Genomic DNA, 20,857 nt, shown 5'->3' with positions numbered 1-20,857 from the left:
CCTCACCACCATGTAGGATTAAAAGGCTGACAAAATCAAAGATGGTGTTTTTCACATTTTGAGATGCAACATCTGAAAGGCCCTTTATTAACATGTATTATTAAAAATATGATTACAGAGGTTTGTGTGTTGCTAATAGTTACACTGGGCTAAACAAACCTTTTCTAAGCTGTAAATCCACGTTTGACAGACAAATATGAAAAGGTATCAATCCTCTTATTTAAGTTGAGGCACACGGGTTAAACTATGACTGTAAGTGACTATTAGACTTGACTTGTTCATATTTAAACGTTTCCCCGTGGTAACGAATATCTGCACAACTTCTTTCACTGCAGGAACGAAGGCAACTTCAGGAAACACAATCTGCAAACCAGCGCTGTGGGAATTTTCAGTAACGGCTTTATTAAATTAGTGCAAAAGACAGACGTAACTCATTCAAAATGTCAATTTTTCTTTAAGGTGGCCTTCCACATGAGCGCTAGAGAAAAAAGCGAGACTATCCACCGAAACCACGGCCTTTTGTTTTCTTCTTACACATCTTCTCGTGACTGGTGATGAGCGATAGAGCGAGAACAGGAGAGGGCAGAACCGATGGGAGACAGAAATCGAAACCTAAAACACGTGGAAGTCATCGAAAAACAGACTCAAATAATCACAGGTTTTAAAAGTAAAAAAAACAATCAAACATAAGAAAAATAGAACATGTTACAGTAAAATAGTCAACACATCAATAGCATTAGAAATATTGCCTAAAATCCACAGAAAAGGGTTCTTCTTTTTTTATTTACTAACCGTGTGGGTGACCAAAGAACTTGCAATCAAAGTACATAAGTTAATCATTACTGTATATTTATACAATGGTAAAAAATAAAATATTTATATAATAGTAATTTTTTTTTGGGGGGGGGGGGGGCGGGGTTTACACCGTTACTATAAAGATATACTGTTTTCAACTCCATGACAACTAATGCAATAAAAACAGAAGCAAATCGAAGAAACGACTCCGGAGAGTTTCAGACTTTTGAAGGCTTATGGCTACCACCTTGTCCTAAAAGACCACAACCACTGCAGACAAAGAAAACAGACTCAGTTCTTTCCACTTAAAGAGGGAAACGAGATCAAACACAGTCTGTGACGAGAGAAGAAAAGAACACATCAAAAAGTCGATGCTCTTCCCCGACCAGGACGGTAGCTCAGCCTCCGCAGTGTTTTCCTGGCCCACCGAGAGACAGAGAGCAGTCGATAGGGAGACGGGGGGGGACGGGGGGACGGAGAGGCAAATTGGGGGGGGGGGGGGGGGGGAAGTGAAGTGAACGATGGGGCAGGGAAAGAGAGGTAGTTATGATGAGAAAAAAAGGGAAGGAGGAGAAAAAAGAAAGCTGGAAATGGGGGAAGAAGATTCAGAAAAAACGGTGTGTTTTGAACATGAGACAGATTTACAGCTTTTGTTTCGTTACAATATCAATATACACGTTGTTTCAAGTATCTCCTACGGAGGTGGGATGTTGCAATGAACGCTGCCGACACGCAGTGCTTGTCTGCCAGTGTAATGGTGCGTTCGAAAGGGAATAATCAATGCCGGGCGGAGAAGTTGAAGAGAGGAGAGACAGTAAACGTCAAAATAGAGTAAAAAAAAAAAAGAAGAGATGAGGGGAGACGAGACTGACGTGGGCCATGACGGATGCAAAAAGAAAAGAAAAGATGAAGAGAAGCACATGAGAGTGGCGGGAGGATGAAGTGAGACAGTGAAACACAGAGCAGTGTTTTGTTCGGCGATCGTGCCGGAGGGGGATTGTGTGTATTTTCTTGTTTGATTTGTCGTGGTGAGAAGACGTCTTCTCGCTTCTTCTTCTTCTTCTTCTTTTTCATCATCATCATCATCATCATCATCATCATCATCATCATCATCATCTTCTTCTTCTTCTTCTCTCCTAAGCCTGGGTTGCGAGGGGGAGACAGTCGTTGCTTTTCAGTGTTGCGAAAAGGACTACGAGAGGTTTCAGCAGAATCTACAGGCCTGGGAGGTCCGGGGAAGAAGAGGAAGAGGAGGAAGGGGAAAGAGAGGAGAGGAAAAAGGGAGAGAGGACAGTGTAAAGTCAAGGTCATCGATCAACTGCAATCAATCACACAGGACAAGTGATGGTAACTGCGTCATTAAAGACCCAGTGAGGACAGAGCAGATCAGTTACAATCATTCACTTTTTAGGCTGCAGCAACTAATTGTCTTTAATGTGACGGTGCGACCACGAGACTGTGTCGAGCCCTGAGCGACTCCGGCTCACGTCGAGGTGCAGCGTGTTCCTGATTTATCATCAGGAGCCTCTTTCTGCAGAGTCCACTGTGAAGATGAACGGGCTAATGACAGGTACTTTTCGAATACTTAAATTTTTACTCCAGTACCAGTTCAGTTTATGGTAGCGCAGGAAGCAGGGAATACGGCCATGTGCTCAGCAAATTAGCCCGGACTGAACTCGCCACTTATTTTTTCGGAGAGGACAATCTGTTTCTATTCACACGGCTGTGATCTCTACAAGAGCCTGCGAGCGTGGAAGCGTTGCAGAACATATGTCACATTTGCACCGATGCCGTGTTGCTCCAGAGGTTTGAATACGTGTAAAGGGTTAAAAAAAAAAGAAAAAGAGAAGAAGTGTAAGGTAAAGTCTGTGGTAATGTGACAGTTTGTCTCATCAGTCTGGTGGAATTGCTTACAACGAGCCGCCTTCGAAAGTTGATACAAAAAAACACACATAAATACTCACAGCAGGGACACACACACACGCTGCAGTATGAAATGTGAGAGTTTATTGATTGCCTCTCTGCCAGCCATCTCCCTCCCAGTCTGCTCTCTATTTCTGACATGTTTGGAGATGGCTGAGCATTTGACAGAAACCCTCCTCCCTCCTGCTCGTCATTTTGCTCCCTCCCTCCCTCCCTCCCTCCCTCTCTCTTCTCATCATGTCTTTTTTCCCACATCTGTTTTCTGATGTGACTGGATTAGATGAAGCGCTCTGGGGCCTCTGCTTCGTCCTTAAACTCCACTTAAGGACGAAGCAAGTGCAGAAGTGGAGCAAAACGGAAATTATTTAAATGTGGTTACAAAGGTGGGTCCGGTTATTACTAAAAAAATGTTCACCGCGAGTTCGGCGAAAGGTCACCGAGCTTCTATTAAATTCAAATTGCGCTTCACTGTGGATACGAGCACTTCACTGCATTTACTGCACAGTTCACAAGTGAGCTGTGGAGAGTTAAAGGCAAATCAAGGTCGGGCAATCAACGCCGAGACCTTTTGTGCCTCAGAGGATCACACGGCACAGATTCTCTGTTTCTGTGTCTAGATTAACAGAACGAGAGAATTTTAAATCACTGGAGCAAAAAAAAAAACTAATTCTCAGCTCTCACCCCTCTAATCCACTTTTTGTGTAACAGTTCATAATGAGCCCTCGCAGAAGAAATGGATTTCCAGATTCTTCATAATTAATTTAATTTAAATTTGCATTTTCTGCTGAGATACAGTGATGTGCTGAAAAACAATTGTACTTGTCAGGCAAAAAAATACTACTCTACTATATATTATATTTTAAGGCTGGGCAATTAAGCGAAAATGTATCGAAACTCCTGTTGTACTCTGATGTAAAGACTGTGACTGGTTGAGTACAACTCCTCCGTCCACAGATGCAATGGTTCCAGTGGAGAACAGATCAGGTGCACCATAAGCAGTCCGCTCTACTTAACAGGCTTTCCTTAAAGCCTCGCCTTTTATTGCTAATCTAGCAACGTGCATGCAGCAAAATGTGGTGTAAAACAACCAATTTGGAGGAGGTTGCAATTTGTCATAGCTACTGTTTGTTTCCAAAGGCTTTGCTGTTCTCCTCAGTCCTATTGTGAGCGCGTGAGTGGGCTGCACTGTTTCTCCCTCAGCTGTGGTCACAGCTCTCGTGTGCTCTCTGTAATAAGTTGGCAGTCGGTATCATTCAGACGTGCCCGTCATGCGATTCGACTGTTGACATGCCAATATGTCTCTCTGTGTTCTTTTCTGTCTTTATCCTCCGCCGTCTCTGCCTCCCTCCATCTCTCGCTCCACTTTTCTCTCTATGAGATCCGGGAGCGGTCTTGAGGAATGTGAACCATAATTTTCCGAGACATTCAGAAATGAATTGGACTACACACTTCAGAAAATTCTGAGGCGATCGAAGCTTGCCTGAATGGGGGGTGAATATCTAATAGGGTGGAGGGGAACGGAGCAGGGGGGTCGGTTGGAGCTGATTGATTTTTATTTCACTAATGTTTTTTTTCTTCGCCCTTTCAGAAGAGTCAGGCCTGAGTGTTCCATAAAAAAGGAAATAAAAGTGGAGGAACACTCTATTTTTGTGGTTGCAAAAAAAAAAAACTCTGGCAGCCATGTTTCACCTCACATGAAGAAGTGGATATAAAAAAAAAAAGTGGAATTTCTGCCCCTCTGGCTAAAAAGTCAAGGCCTGGACATGAAAATACATCCCAGAATCAATTCACCTCAGCTCTCGCACCGACACAGGAGATGAACTCTTGGGTCAGATGAAAGGGGGAAGTGAGTAGGAAGAAGAGGGAGCGAGACAGAGAGGGATGAACAGAATATAATCACTATGGGTTGGGAATGAGTCACTTTATGTTACAGGAAGCAGAACAAGGTCTGAAAACCACACTGTGTTCCCATAGTGACTCACAAAGGGATGTCTGTCAGATGCTTATTGTTGATCCGTATAAACCTTTGAGTTCAGACATGGTTCGAATTACTTGGGAGCTAAATGGAGCTCGAGTCCCCTGAAAAGGACATTAGCTCCCTGATACCGCTCAGACGACAGGAGTTTTAAAAATCGAACCAATTTTCAAACAAAGTCGAGTCATGAGCATGAGGAGAATCATCGCAGATATTATGGCGCATCACACACTACAAGATATAATTAAGATTTTTGCTCCAGAGACAGTGACGCACCAACACATGTTCCTCATGATGTGGACAAAATGGAGATTGGCGTGGAGCGATAACTTCCTCTAATGGCGACGATCAAAAGCAGAAGGCGAAACGAGTCTGGCTGAGAAAACCGTTATTATTTTCAGGTGAGATTTAAATGACTGTTATAATATCTGTCAACAGAAGCGTGAATGTTTGTCGTTGCTTGGCAGCACAGTGAGCTGCTTCGCTCTCGCACTGGCTGTTGTGGTTCAAGTCGGAAAAATCTTAAACTTTTATTCTCTGCAGAATGAGGTTCCCGAAATAAATAATAATGGATATGACATTTTATCACACCCAACACAATGTTTTCACATCCGTCTACTGGTTGGAAAAGGTCCCATACACAGTATTCACGAGCTAAAGTTTGTGTTTACACGCACATGTAAATATAAACAACCATTTCATTCCTCTCTCGTATTCCAGCACTGCATGAAAAACACAAGAAAATCCACCTATTTCCATTTCACAGCACCAGACGCGAAGGAATATATCAAACTTCCTTTCACCGTGTGTACCAGTGACCTGACAGACATTCAACGATGCCGACGTATCTTTTTGTTGTTACTTAATGTAAGTCTCTGTGGGTAAAAGGCATCAGCTTAATGTGTAAAATTTGGATTTAACAAGCTGCAGGAGGCGAGGCAGAGTCAGACGGGACACTGGAGGGAACAGTTACTGTTTCCCCGCCGTTCTAATTGCTGAGCGGGGCGGAGGGTGACAGATGATTAGCCCAGGTATGTCACGGCTGCGAGACGACAAAACTGCGGCGTTGCGGCACGAAGAGGAAGCGTTGGAGAAGAAGATGGAGACTGTCAGGCCGACCCTGACAACACAGAGAGGTAATAACTGAACCAGACAAATGATGATGAAGAGCCAGAGAGTTTTAAAGCTTCTCAAATCACTCAGCATACAGAGTACAGAATATACATTAATGTACTCTCACTGTAATACGATATACTCATAGGCTCTTAGTACTGTTGCACACCAAAATGTCATTGTCACCTCGCAGCAAGAATGTTCCAGGTTTGAATCCCGGTTTGGCCAGGGGTCTATCATTAAGTTGGTCTCTATAGGTTGGCCACGCAATACGCTGGCGACCTGTCCCTCACCCACTCTCATCCCTGCAGGAAGGAGGGAAATGTTGCTAATATGTTCTAATCCTGTTTGTTTTGATGGTAAAACTACCAAAGCGTTTACATTTGGATTAAAATGTAGTTTTGAGGCACGTTGCAGTCAACAGATCCTCATGTGGGATTCAAAATGCCTTTGGAGTATTTTTACTAAAACAACACGAGTGTATTTGGTTGTAAACAGATACAACAGTTTCTCTTCTGTGGTCTTTCCTCCAAACAGCTGATTGTGACTCGTCTGCTCCCCCCAGGATTGAGGGACGTTTAGTAATGAGCTGCTTTTTTTGCTGCAAACGAACCAGTTGTGAAAGCTTAATGATAAGAACTATAACATTTGTTGCCATAGAAACATTGAAATGAGCGAAATGCACAGAAGGGGGAGGGAAAAGATTAATGGACTTTAACAGACGTTACAGTCAAGAAGCACATTAATGGTGCCTCAGTATTAAAGTAAATTGTCTATTTGACATGTGTAAATATGAAAGGTTTTCTCAAAGGCTTCAAATGGCCAGAGGTTGGAAATCAGATGTATCTGTTCATCCATGTTACTTAATCCTTAAGGCATCAGATTGCTTTTTCCTCCACAGTTATATCTCTTGACAACTTCAAATTGGGGGCTGAGCAGTCCCTGAACATCCCAGAGTAACTGTTTAACAGATGTACCGACACGATTTATCCATAATATATGAGTAAGACATGAGTGCAGTCTGGTGCGGCAACTTTATATTCATAAACAATTCATAACGCCTTGAAGCTTCACTTGCTAATGATCAACAAATAATTCACATTTCACGAGAGCAAATATGAAACATTCCTGGCTCCTTAATGTGGCTGAACATACAGTTTTACGTATTAACACTGATGTTCAAATTGTTCGGTGCCAAAGGAATACTTCGTTCATGAATCCGATGAAAATGGCTCTTTCTAGTGTGAGCGACTTTTCACGTCTCAGTTCAAAGATCAAAAATCCTTCACAGTTTGATCTGAGGCCACGAACATCCCCCTCTACACCCAACGCATCACTCTGGCACCAGCTGTGAAAAAAACAGTCATTTTTACAAGAGTAAATAAGCCCCTAAACATGCCGTCGCTGTAGCCGAGAGGGGATTAGTGTAGAGCCGCAGAAGGAAGAGGGAAAAGTAGCTGTCAGAGCGTAGCGAGGGATCAGAGAGGAGGAATGGTGCGGACTCAAACCCCCGGGAGGATGGAGGTAAATTAGTGGCATGTGGGCAGGGAGTTGTTTGTTGTGTTTGATGGTAAATGCTTTGTTTTGACTCCACCCCGCCCCCTCTCTCTCTCTTTCTCTCCCTCTCTCTCTTCTTTACGCCTAGAACTACATTATTCCTCTTGCTGAAGTTACAGAGGAAAAAGGGAGAGAGGAGCATGTCTCTGCAATACATCGCAACAGATCTGCAGCCGAAAGCCATAATCCTGCAGATTTTAGCAAGAGGTTTGAGCTTGTGTGGACTTTTCTGAGTTAAGCATTATGTTGGATGAAGCCGGCCCAATGCAGGATGCTTATATATATATATGTATTCGAAGTAGAAATACCGGTACGAGCATCAGCAGCACTATCACAGAGATTTTCTTTATCCTTTTCACATCCGTCATGAGCCTAATTCACACACAGCCACTATAAGCACGAACCTAATTCCAGCAATGTCCAAATACACATTATTTACAACTTTTTAGCCTCCAGCCACACGTCATCAAGTTTGAGGATTTAATTTTGAGCTGCTGCAGAGAGAGGCATGTACTGCTCATCAGTTCACATGTGCACTGATAGGTGGCAGTGTGGTCATCTGTGTTGGTTTGCCACCTGTGAGCTGTGGTGGCAGCTAAAGCCAGAGAATTCCTGCTTGTAGTTTCATCTAAATGCAGGAATCCCTCTTATGAGTAGCCGTCTTTTTTGTTTGTGCACCCGCCCAATTAGGACGTCTTATCCCAGGTGAAAAATGTGGTTTCACATGGACATTTAACACCCGTGATCTGAGTGTGTATGCGTTTGCCTTTAAGTATGACTGTGTGTGGGTGTGTAGTGGATGTGTGTGTGTGTGTGTGTGTGTGAGAGTCTTTGGCACCCTGATCACAAAAGACGGGCTTAAAATGGAGGGGAGTGAAAGTAGGCCCCTGCAAAGCCCTGGGATTTAGCCGCCAAGCCTGCAACAGCAAACAAAAGTCTCGTAAGCATTAGAAGACACAGTATATGTCGGCACTCTGCACACACCGGCTCACGCTCGCCCCCCCTCTCTGCCGCACAGGGTTACATACATTATTTAAGGGTCTGAAACGCAACCCCAGCGGAGTTCTACACGGCCGAGAGCGAGGACAGGAAGCAAGCGAGGATGTGGCTCCACTCCTGCCTGTGTTGCTACGGAGAACGAGTCGGTGGGGAAAAGGTGTGGAGGCTTTCGCGGGGGGGGGGAGATGTGTGGAAAGGTGCGATTCAGGCTGAGGCCAGTGACAGCAACAACATATCAAGAAGCAGGCGTCATGACCCACACATCATTTAAATTCTCCCGGCTTCCGGGAGATGCATGCAACAAGAGAAAAATCTGTCAGCGGGCGGAGGGGTGATCCAGTTTTCTTTCTCCATTCATCAGTTCTCTCGATTCAAGTATCATTTCATGGAGACTCGTAGATTGATCTTCCTCTCGCTGTCTCGCATACGTTTGTAGAAAATATACAAATGCGAATCACTTCAGTTGTTTTTAGGAAATTATGACTTTTCCGATGGAATATGCAAGTGAAGTACTTGTTGGGATGGATTTTCTGTTTATAGTAATCTTTTCTCTCTTCATAAGCCTCGCTCGGAATAAATCAACAGACACATACGCGGAAATATATTACCTCACAGTACACACACACACACACAGACACACACACACACACACAATACACAAAATGCCAACTGCTGCTGAGACTGTAGATCGTGTCCTCTGGAGGGTTTAGTGCTCACACAGAGGAGGCAAAGAACAACTACATGCAGTTCTCGTTCTTGAGTTACGCAACTCCCGACATGGAGAACAAACATGTGCATAATAGATCACAACAAATTAAGCTTGCTTAAGGTCAGGGAAGGTTTTGGTTTAAATATTTAAAAACGTTAACGATTCCTATCCTAAGTTAGTCCAATTCCAAACCATTCAACTGACAAGCAAGAGGTATGTTTTCTAAACCTCCACCATCGTTGCCATGTTTGTTATCGTCAGAAAAACTTGACTTATCGCTGCCCTCTTGTGGATGTATTGCTCTAAAAACACCTACATTTTGTTGACTTGTGTACTTACTGTACATTCTCTAAAATCCAACAATGTTCAAACCCAGAGAAAAACCCCGGTTCTATTCAAGGCAACTCGAGATTTTGGTCACTTTTAACTCTGTCACATCTGGTTTACCCGACCAAAACACACTGCTAGCCAGTTAGCTTCTTTTTCCCGTAACCCTAACCCTATTATTCTTTGGCATTTGATGCGTAACTTAAATAAAACGTTATCTCATTCGTGAACAAGATTTGCACGAGTTGTGTTCGTTAAATTTTCATCAGCAATTGTGGTAAAGACAACAACTCCCATGATCCCGCGCTGCTTCATGACATCATCAAACTAGCTCTTTTGTTATGGTTTTGATTGAGAGACCCCTTGTGGCCGAAGTTATATATATAGTACGTTTAACAACTACTGTATGCTAACCGTGTAAAAGACACTGAATCTCAATGACAAAACACATTGAACAGAATATAAATGCTAGAGGCCATATGGCTCTAACATTGAGGTCTGAACTACTCATGAATTCTGAGGAAAATTGGTAAATGCTGCAATTTTTAAAAAATCGTTCGGATGTGCAACTTAAAAATGAATCTGCTCGTATGATTGGTTTGGACATGAAGCTGATTATCACTCTCTCATGCTTCAAGACAGCGTTGGCTGTTTCAGCTTTCAACAAATCAAATGCTTTAAACTTAACCATGTAAACAGCAAATTACTATTTAGTGGCCTGGAGTCTATGATGAGGTGGAAATGAATCAGGTGCATTGATGCTGCAAATGTGTTCCCTTAGTTATGTTGAATGAAAATCTCTTCAGCATTACCCAGAAAAATATTAGCTATATATAGTATATACTGTTTTTATAGTATTTTCTAGGTGACAGATTTGGGGACTAAGAGAGAAAGGAAGTAGGAGGAGGGCGAGGGAGGAGAGATACAGACGCAGGGAGCCAGAGAAATTAAGAAAACTACGGCTCGCTCACTGTACGCCTGGAGCCCGGTGGGCGAAAGAAAAAAAACAGAACAAAACAGGAGAGTTTAATCTCCACACCTTTATTCTCGTCTCCTTTCCCCCATCCTTTCCCTCTGGCTCTTTCCATTTTTCTTCCCTTCATCTCTCGCCTGGAAGGTCAGAGTTCAGCTCGGAGATAAGGGAATTGAAACAGGATCCTCTCTGTCAGACTATCTGACTATACACTGCAGTGATCAGTCCCCTCTATCTGTCCCCCAGCACAGGTCTGTGTGATCAGCTCGAGCAGGAGTCATCTCTCTGAGCACTCGTGTGTGTGTCTGTGTGGGTGTGTGTGGGTGTGTGTGTGTGTGTGTGTGTGTGGGTGAAGATGTACTGCGACAGAATTGGTGAACCCTCTGCCGAGTTGTAATACTGTCTGAGATTCCCAACACAGACACGCACACGCACTCCGTACACACACAAAAGCATGCACGCACACACGCACGCACGCACACGCACACACACATACTAACGCGCACACACACAGTCGTGTCTCAATGACTTTAGAGGACATTACATTGACTTACAATGATTGCCTGAAGACTCTAACCATAGTAACTACTTGCCTAACCCTTAACCTAACCTAAACCAACTCAATCTTTAAACCATGTTTTTATCTTTGTCCCAATCAGGAAGACAAGTCCCCACAATGTCCCTAAAATATAAGTAATACCTGGACCACACACACACACGTTTGTACTTATATCTTAGTGAGGACACTCGTAATGCATTCCCTAGCCCTTTACCCTAACCATCCAAACTAAATGCCTAACCCTTACCGTAACCCTAAACTAATTATAACCCTGACCCCAAAACCAAGTCTTAACCCTCAAACAGCCCATTGAAAAAGTTAGTACCGGTTAAGAATGTCCTCACTTTAAAAAAATGTCCTCACTAGGGTCTATGCTTAAGATGGTCCTCACAAAGATATAAATACAGGAACACACACACACCAGTTTCCTCCCTGTCTCACTGTCACATGTGCTTCACTCTCACTCACTGGTTTATGGTGTATTTGGGCTCAGGACCAGGTAACCTCAGACTCTGCAGCAGCTATTTGCTCAATGAATGCAACTGTCTATCTCTGCACTGTTTACAGCGGAGTAATGAATGCTCCTGTCATTCAGCGGAAGGATATCTGCGGATGAAACTCTGCTCGTGTCATCTCGGCATGTCAGCCAATTAACATGCTTTCTACTACCGACGCTACGGCCGCTACCACGGCAACGGCAGATAACAAAATCTTTCTAAAAGCGGAGAGTGTGAAAATCTGACTGACTGTTCCAGCTGGGAACTCTCAGGCTCACTGCCATAAAACTTTCCGAGAGGTGGCTGCTCGCCCGCGAACGCTGACGCAGCATCAGCTTACACTCGTGATTAGTGTGTTGCAGCGAAGCCGCGACTAATGGTCTATCAGCGCCGGAGTGTGCCGCTCTCCTACTGCTGCTTGCCACGCATTGTCAGTTTAATTTAATACTTTGTGTCCTGTGAATCTAGAGTTTCAACAGAAGTTGCAGGTATAACTTAGTGCTCTAACTGCGTAATGAGAGAACGCCACGATGAGTCCTTCAAGGCGCAGCCTCAAACAAAGCCTCCCAGTGCACAGCAGCGCAGGCATCCGCTGTGAGTGAGCGCCCCGAGAAGAGATACGCTTCAACAGATAGATTGATCCACACCCAGAGGAAGATCAATGGGTCATGCTAGATGCTGTGATTCGCAGATACCGAGGGAAAATGAGAAGATGAGACGCGGAGATTCTGCCTGTAAGCAAAAGGATTATGGGGAGAGTGCGGTTGATTGCTAAATGGAGAGAAAGCAAAAGAGCAAGAGAAGTGGTGCGGGGAAGGAAAAACAGTGGCAGAGAGGGCTGAGGGGTGAGAGACGGGAAGAAGATATGCAAGTGGGAGTAATCTACGGGACAAGAGAGAGGCAGGAAAGAGACTTTATGATCAATAGAGCGAGACAAAGAAAGAGAGGAAAGAGCTGGAGAGAAACACGACTGAGACTTTTCTGATGATCAGTGGACATTTCACAGTCAAACACAAATTGAGAAATGGACTACATTCGGGCCCGAAATAATTATCCTTTTCCTTTCCTTTCCAGTTGTTTCCTTTCCTTTCCTGTCATTTCCTTTCCTGTAATTTCTTTCCCCACCCTTGTCTTTCTCTACCCGTCCTCCTCCTCTTCTTCTTCTTTAATTCCTTCACTCGCTCCTCCTCCCTCCTGCGGCACTCTGCTTGCTCTGCACATTGAACCTGACTATAAAGAACAAACTCAGACAGGTGAACTGGATCTACGAGCCTCAAACCTATTAATAATGCCCTTTATTATGTTTGCGTTGAATTATTTATGTTGCTTTTAATGACTTATTAGAGATATTCAGAGTAAATTCAAGTTGAACTTCCTGGTGAGTGCTGCAGGCCCGGTGGCAGAAGAATATGGAGATGTGAAATGCAACAGACAAACTTTTTAGGTGCCTGCAAAGGTGGCAACCAGTGTATCACACAGACATTTGTATATTCACTGCACTTTATCCTAAAAGCCTGTAGAATCTGGCTTTTGTCTCTCTATTCTCAAAAACTGGGATTTAAGACTTTTTAAGACCTTGTCGAGACCATAATGAATGAAATTTGAGAAATATCAAAGTCCCAGAAATACTTACACTTCCCCATATTTGAACATAATGTGGTAATCTTAGAGAATAACTGTCAATATGTCATGTTATCTCTCAAACCACAGGTAGAGACATTAATCTTTAAGGGTTGTAGTTTTACTGGAGCGTGTTAATATCTGTATCTTTGACAAAGAACTTCAACAGAGAACTAAGGTTAAAGCAGCAAAAGTAACATCACATGGACATTAACATATTTCAGACCTACCTGAATGTATTTAAGAGCTAGTATGTACAATTTAAATGTAAATAAGACTGTTAAAGAACATTCAGATTGATGAACTAATATCCCCTGCAGTTCTGGGTCTCGTGGTAGTGATGGTACTTACAGAGTAGGGTGAGCAGGAGTGTCGCGAGCAGCACCACCAGGCTGTGGCGGTGGGAGTGGGCCGAGCTGCAGTGCATCTTGTTCTTCTTACAGACGCACACCTGAACTTTGACCTCTGTGCTGTTGGACAAAGGGGGGACCCCTGAGTCGGTGATGAGCAACGGAAGCTGGTAGTTGGCTTTCTTCAGACTGCGCAAAAGCACGATTTGGGAGTGTGTGGCTGTCGGAGACAAACAGAAGGAGAAAAATAATGCTTTAACAGAGCGGATTGGTCACTTTGCATGAAGTGTCCACTTACTCTGCTTTAACAGCCGCCTGTTTTGCAAAGCAGAACCAAATATGTGAAATACAAGACAAATGCTTTATGCCTCAAGTAACTGGGTGCAATGCCATTCCAAATTGGCACCTCTCAAGTTGCATAAGATTGTTGCATTTTGTTGCATCACGTTTTTTAAAATTCCTTACGAGACTCAAGAGAAAAGACTGGAGCCACTTCACGTTAAATTGTGCCACAATATGCAAAGCTGCACTTTCAGCCCGCCCGCCGGGGCTGTTACCTCCGGGTTACGTGACTTTCAGGTTTGCGTTCAATTACAGAATTCATATTTCACACTGTGCACCCAAAGCATTGTCACAAAGCAACTGTGAGCCACAGTAAAAACTTGGTAAATGCAGAGGCTTCACTTTGAATAAATCAGACCCATCTCACTGACTCATCAGTGGGTTTTAAAAAGGCAGGAAAAGCCATTTTCTCACAGCAGCCATGAGAAAGTAGGTAAACACTGGGGATACTAATCACATTAATTACAGCTCTGTACTCAAACAGAACAGCATCGTCATTAACGTCACTTGTATTTAACTAAAAACGGTAAAAGGACTCTATTCATAAAGGTGCTTTAATATAGCACCTTACATTACAGGTGAAATTCGCACAGCGCTTCTTTACCTATCGCTCAAAAATCTCATTCACACACTGGTGGGTTCAGTTTCTTGCCCGAGGACACTACGGTACGTAGACCGGAGGCGCCGGGAATCAAACTCCTGCCGATCTGATTATCCGAGGACCCCCTCCTCTATCTCCTGAGCTACAGCTGCCACTACAACTACTCTCTGCTATCTAATGTCAAAATGGCTGCTTTGAAAAAAGATCAGAGATGCAGTTTCTATTCGATAGATTATATTTTAAACAGAAATACTAATGTCTTGCGTTATGCATTTTATAATTTAAGATGAGGATACACAGAGAAAGGTAACTGTGACACATTAAAGCAAAGTACAGTGTTTTTAGTGCAGTGAACAGCTTCGGGGCTCACTGCTAGATTCCAGTTATTCCATCAGAGGGTTGAACACTATTGTTTCTCAGGATATTCCCTCATGTGGTGTTTTGATGGTGGTTGACGACAGTGTTTGAGACTCCTGCTGTAGACGTTCATTTGCTTTCAGATCTGCTGACAGTCAGAGCCACAGAGCTGCAGAGCGAAAGTCATTATTTTGTTCAATCTTCCAGAAGTAAATGCCTGGTTCATTTTTTTTTCTCCATGAGCAATGCTAAACTGACTGGTGAGTTTGAGTTGAGGTAAATGTGATGCCTGAGTGGGCCTGAACCTTTCCCAGATGAATCATCAGTACAAAAGATGAGACAATCACTGGGTCTTTGATGAAGAGTCAAAAGTACAAGTCAAAACCAGACGGTTTAAAAACTACTCTCAAGATGAATTTGGGTAAAAAAAAAAACATCAAATCATTGAGCTTAAACTTATTTTACGTTGCTGCTAATTGTAGTTGAAAGTTATTAATTCACCACCCTGCAGCTTAAATGGATTCACTTTCAGATTCTGGATGAATTTTGGATGATTTGGAGATTTGGACCATTTTTGTATATTCATCAAAATCGCTCTCTGACTCCAATGTGTTGCAGCAACACCATTAATAATGTTTCTTGACTTAACTTCATCACGTTCCCACTTTAAATTGTCAAAACATAAAGTTACATGTGAATGTTTATGAATAACTCTGTGACTGAAAGTGGGATTTCTCTTTCAAACAAATTACAATTAATTGTATCCTCTTGTATTCGAGGAACCACTTATTATTACTGAAACCACTTGTTGAACATGCATCAATGCAAAAAACTGTTTTTATTATAACGAGATGTTATCAGCCGTAACCACCATCTCTCCTGCTTTTACACAAACAGCTGGGCCGGGCACAGCGGCAGTCCAGCTCCGTGGGAGCCGGCTCCTTCTCCGCTCGCTCTATCTGTCTCTTCCAGTGCTGGTGATTGAGGAGTGTCTGTACCTCCCTCTCCCGCTGTCAGTCACAGCTAATACCTCTAGGCAGGTTCTAGGTCTGCTCTGTCACTCAAACACACACAGACAGCGCTGTCGGTCATGAAACCCCCCCAAATCAATGTCTTGGCTGTCCGTCTGTTTCTCTGTCCTCCCTCCCTCCTTCATTTTACACTTCATCCTCATCATGTGAGTATGAGTTACGGCGGCTCCGCTCTGTATTCATATTAACACCGTGCGACAGGAAATAAAAACTGGATTCCGGTGAACTGATCCTTCTGGAGCAGAAATGTTCTTTTGTGCTTTGATAGCTTTCTATCAACCTGCACAAATCGTTCTTTTTTCATTTATTTTGATCCCTTCATTCCCTGGAGGGAGATGCAGAAAAGCAATGAGGGAATAATAACAGGGCAGAAAAAGATAAATAAAACATGCCTGTTATTAAAACCCCACTAAAACGGCCCAGTTCAGCCCAGTTAAAGAGCTTTTAACTCTTTTTAAAGGGTAAAATACTCACAGTTGACTCTGGTAACTTTCCATGTTTTATCCAGACCCGGCTGTTTCCCCAGCTCTATCTTGAAGGGTGCTCCATTGGGGGGGAGGTCCTTGTCCCATCCCCCGACTATGGCCACGTTCATATCGTGGGTGTCTTCACATACTTGTGCTTCCGACGGGATCACGTAGGGGGCGTTGTCATTGTAGTCTTCCAGGTAGATGATCAATGTGCCAGTACCTGTGGCTGGAGGATTTCCTAAGAACACACAAAACAGACATTGTACAAATATTACAACAGGTAAAAAGGGAAAAGCTGATTCACGCCACTGTGAACCCGGACGACCATAATTGTATGAGCTGATACAAGCGCCGCCATATTGCTCCAATGACCTCAGCAAGAGTCTGTGTAATACAGGCACTCTGTCTTTTTGTCGTGTTTTTTATTGCATCAAATAATTAACCGAAACCAAACTTAGGGAAAATGAGCACTTGAGCAAACATCACTGTGATAAGAACCACCACAAATGACAGAAACCATCTTCAGGCAAAATTAATTTGATTTGTGCTGGGACTTTTTCCTTTGGCGCATGTCCAATCAATTAACATGGAGCAGGCAGGGTTTATACTGCAGGCAGCCACCAGGGGACGATAAAGAAGCTTCACTCTTGCAGAGCTATTATGTCGTCCATCCTTATGTACAGTTATAAAAACTACAGTATCAATAAAAGAAAATGGCTGCAGTAAAACATGGTTTTCTGGTTTAAATAATTTCCATCCTGCGATGTTGAAATGCTCCGAGGTGAAGACCCGATGCTTTCAAACCGAAATGCTGATAAACTCTACAAGGTCCCTCCTGCTCTTTTCTACCGATTCGTTCTAAATTAAACCAAACGAAAAACCAAAACCTCGTGTCATTTCAACGTCCTGAATGTGAATCACAGCGGCTCGTTGTGACTTGGCACGCGGCCGCCTGCGTGTTTGCATGAGATTACACCTCATTGAAGGATAATGGGTTAAAAAGCGGCTCGGCTCTCTTCCCTATTAGGCTGCTGCTCTCTGTTTCAGTGCGATTAGATGTTATTAACAAAAAAAAAAAAGAAAGAAAAACCCTACACAACATCCACAACAGCTCCGGAGGTCAGTCAGCAATTAACACCTAAAGACAAGATCTGTAATTGGAAAATGGGTGTCCACCTTTTCAAGAAGAGAATAAACTAATATTGCAGTTCATGGCAGGGGAGCGGGGGGGGGGGGAGACAAGTCAAGATATACAGTATGTGTAATACATGTCAAGAGACACTGGAATGAAACCCAGTCAAGTCTGAAATACATCCTTCAATGAAAGTTTGGCTCATGACAAAACTTTCTAAGACAAACACAAAGGTCCAGCATGTGTTAAAGGTAAAATATGACTCACGACTTTGGAGAGATGAATATATTCCAGTTTCATAACAGGCAGTTTGGGCCAGAGTCTTTTCATCTACAAAATGTTTTGTACGACTCTGATAATGGGAGCGAATCGTTTTTCAACAATGGGTCTTTTATTTACTGCACACACGGAATTGATGCATGTACGGTTCTCTGAAAGACGCTATAACTGCAGGTCACAGGCAGAAAGTGGAAAGACGACATAGGAACAAGTATTGTTGTTGTACTGCAGTTTACAGCAAGTTAGTGATAAGAAAAAGATGTAAGAATTGACTGTTTTTGTACATATACTGTACATATTGGTCTGCTTAGTACTTTATCATTTTAAACAATATACTTTTACTTTTAATACTACAAAATAAGAAAAGAAAATGAGTTTGGAAAAGGGAGGCATGCATTGTGAAGGAAGATGTCTCTTGTAATAATTCACAATATATGGGTGGTGAATGTTCCTTGTACATATATTCTAATTGATGGGTTGTGGTCTTTGTGTTTGGACTTTGGTTTTGTGTGTTTGGATTTATATCTCTGTTTGCATTTTGGATTTGTTGCTTCCTGGTTTACTTTGAAGCTTCTTTCCTTGTCTCTCTTATTGTGTTTTCTGGTTTCTACTTTTCCTGCTCCTGTCATTTTCTGCACCTGTCCTCAAGTTTCACACCTAAGTTTAATTATCCCAGCATCCTTTAGTGTTTGAAGTCTCTTTGCTGCTCCCTCAGGATTCCCTTCCGCTTCCATTTTCTTAAATTAAATATTCCATCATCTATTCTATACTGTTGGTCTGCTTCTTGGGTCCTGCAAACCCAAAACACAACAGGTTCTCTAAAGGTCTGAGGCATTATGAAGTCAGAAACTGACATCATATTGTGTAGCAATGCATTAACTCTTGCAACCAATAGCATCAGAGACCAGAGCACAAGTGCAAGTTCAGCATTATGCCTTTTCTTCAGATGTCCTGCAGTAAACATTTACTGCACCCCCCCCCCCCACACAATGCACGTCTCCTCTCTGTGACTGTGCAGCGACTGCTTACCTTGAAAAAAAAACATCCCAGGCTGAATAATAGAAATGTCAAATTCACCTGAAAATACTTGAGATGGAGAAATTCCTCATCTCCACACGACTGTTTCCATCCACCCACACACACACACACACACACACACACACACACACACTGTTACCCTCTCTAATGGTTTCTTGCCGATTGCAAAAAGAAGTCTTCTCACTGTAATTATAACACCAGTAAACATTTTTCCAAAGGAGTTTTTTGTTCTCTATTGCTAGTTTCAAGTCTTCTTCAATACAGTGTGATGTTCACTTGGTAAATTATGGTCACATTTAGAGTAAATTAGACAATAAATCACGACATGCATTGGGGGCGTGGACACCCTGTGATGGACAGCCAGTACCGTCCAATGGGTGCTGGCTACCGGTGTAGGCGGGAGTGCAGTGTCCTCGGGCTTTCAACTAGCAACCACGAAACAATCGGTGACGTTACGGTCTCAGACAAAACATTTTCACCTCAAAATTCCCTGATGATGTCTGCAGAGAAATCACATCTACAGCTGTTGACAGTGTGCAGCAGATAACCACGAAGATTCAGTTTGTTTCTGAGGCTCAAAACATTCATTTTACTCCCGGCAGTAAAACCATCAGCAGAGAGAGATGGGAAGAAATCAAATGTAATGGTGGCAAGTTATGCATTTCTTCTGCGTAACCATTTTGAAATGAAATGACTGCTGTCAAGGAATTAAAAAAAAAAACTAAACAAAAGTGGAAAACAGCTTGTACATATTGTGGATGAGTCGAGCTGTGACGATATCAGCTGCAAATCAAGAGCAGAGAGGAACAGCTTCAGCAAACGCAGGCAGAAAATATGTTCAAAAGCAAATCAACGACTGGCTCTTCAGGCGAGACCCTGGATAATCTATTATCACTCCAGACACGAGACAGAGGGAGCGAGGATGGGGTTTGGATCCCGCGTCAGAGAGAGAGAGAGAGAGGGAGAGGGAGAGGGGGAGAGAGAGAGAGAGAGAGGGAGAGAGTGAGAGGGAGAGAGAGAGAGAGAGGGAGAGAGAGAGAGAGAGAGAGAGAGAGAGGGAGAGAGAGAGAGCGAGAGAGCGAGAGAGAGAGGCCGCCTCGGTCCTTCAGCAGCTTTAAATGAAGCTGTTTGTCTTCCTAAACGAAGACTCCCCACAACTAATCACTCTGTTTGTCCGCTCCTCTCTTCTTCTCCTACGCCTCCTTATCTCCGTTGCATCGCGCCGGTGACATCATCAGCAATGGAGCTTGTCTGTTGTCCTCTGCTTCACACCGCTTTGTCACGAAAGTTCAGATTTAAACACACTGCGAGTTCCTGAATGGCTGTTTGCAGCTGCAGCGTGTCCACACACCTCTGCATGTGAGGCATTCAAAAGAAGATGAAAGAGTAGATTATATTGAAGGAAGAAGGGACATGGTGGGATTTGTCCTGATGCCCCAAAAAGATGATCTGCCACATTGATGTAAAACAAGATTTAAACACTAGGGGGCTTGGATTGTCAAGACCAAAAGTACAGTTATACCTCCACCAACGCAAAAAGGTCAAAGAAGAAGAAGAGGACACATAAAAAGAACGGTTTTGAAACCAGCTTGCTTCCTCCACCGCTTTGGGCTCGTGTTCACTTCTTTGCCTTGAAAAAAACAGTCGCAGAGGTTTTTCCATAGTTTTCTACCGAATGTCTCGTCTTTACCAACAGTTTCTGTATCAATTCAAACAAGTCATTACAGTTTCAATATTACATTTTGCCCCCATGTTTCAATGGAGGTTTGCATTTTGAATAAAACGTCACCCTATGAGATAATGAATGGAAAAGACTCATCGTACCACCTTGCAGTCAAACGCCTTTGCCAACGAGTCAAGGTGCAGTTTACATTCATGTCTGTCCAGACTTATTTAATATAAAGAGTTTAAAGGAATTCAATAGAAACAGAATGAGGTGAGTCAAGAATGGGACAGGTGGACAATCTGAAAACATAACGTCTCCGGCCACAGCTGTCACCGGCTCGCGGATATAAGAGTTTGCAGCACTATGTTCATATATTGTGAATTTATTCCAAGCGACATCTCCCTTCACAATTCATGCCTCCCTGTCTTTATTAGTCTATCTCACCTCAGCAGACGTTGACCCTGGGCTTCGCAATGTAATGTAAAACTTAATGTCAACGTACCTGTGAGTTAAATTATGTTCTGTCAAACCTGAAGTTATCCAA

At 43.1% G+C, this 20,857-nt stretch overlaps 1 protein-coding gene across 1 annotated transcript in view; it reads right to left on the bottom strand.

Annotated features, from left to right (window-relative positions):
• Positions 1 to 377: 377 nt before the first annotated feature.
• The window catches only part of cdh13 (cadherin 13, H-cadherin (heart)), a 285,157-nt gene continuing 264,677 nt past the window's right edge, over positions 378 to 20,857 (bottom strand). Inside the window, exons 13-15 of the mRNA XM_034588673.1 lie at positions 16,203 to 16,436; positions 13,399 to 13,617; positions 378 to 2,017 (exon numbers count right to left, since the gene is read on the bottom strand). Coding sequence (XP_034444564.1) covers positions 2,010 to 2,017; positions 13,399 to 13,617; positions 16,203 to 16,436 — 461 coding nt within the window. The 3' untranslated portion in view covers positions 378 to 2,009. The remainder of the gene's footprint in view (positions 2,018 to 13,398; positions 13,618 to 16,202; positions 16,437 to 20,857) is intronic.

The sequence above is a fragment of the Hippoglossus hippoglossus genome, chromosome 6, assembly GCF_009819705.1.
Source record: "Hippoglossus hippoglossus isolate fHipHip1 chromosome 6, fHipHip1.pri, whole genome shotgun sequence".
Lineage (NCBI taxonomy): Eukaryota > Metazoa > Chordata > Actinopteri > Pleuronectiformes > Pleuronectidae > Hippoglossus > Hippoglossus hippoglossus.
This window is presented reverse-complemented; position numbering and strand designations above follow the sequence as displayed.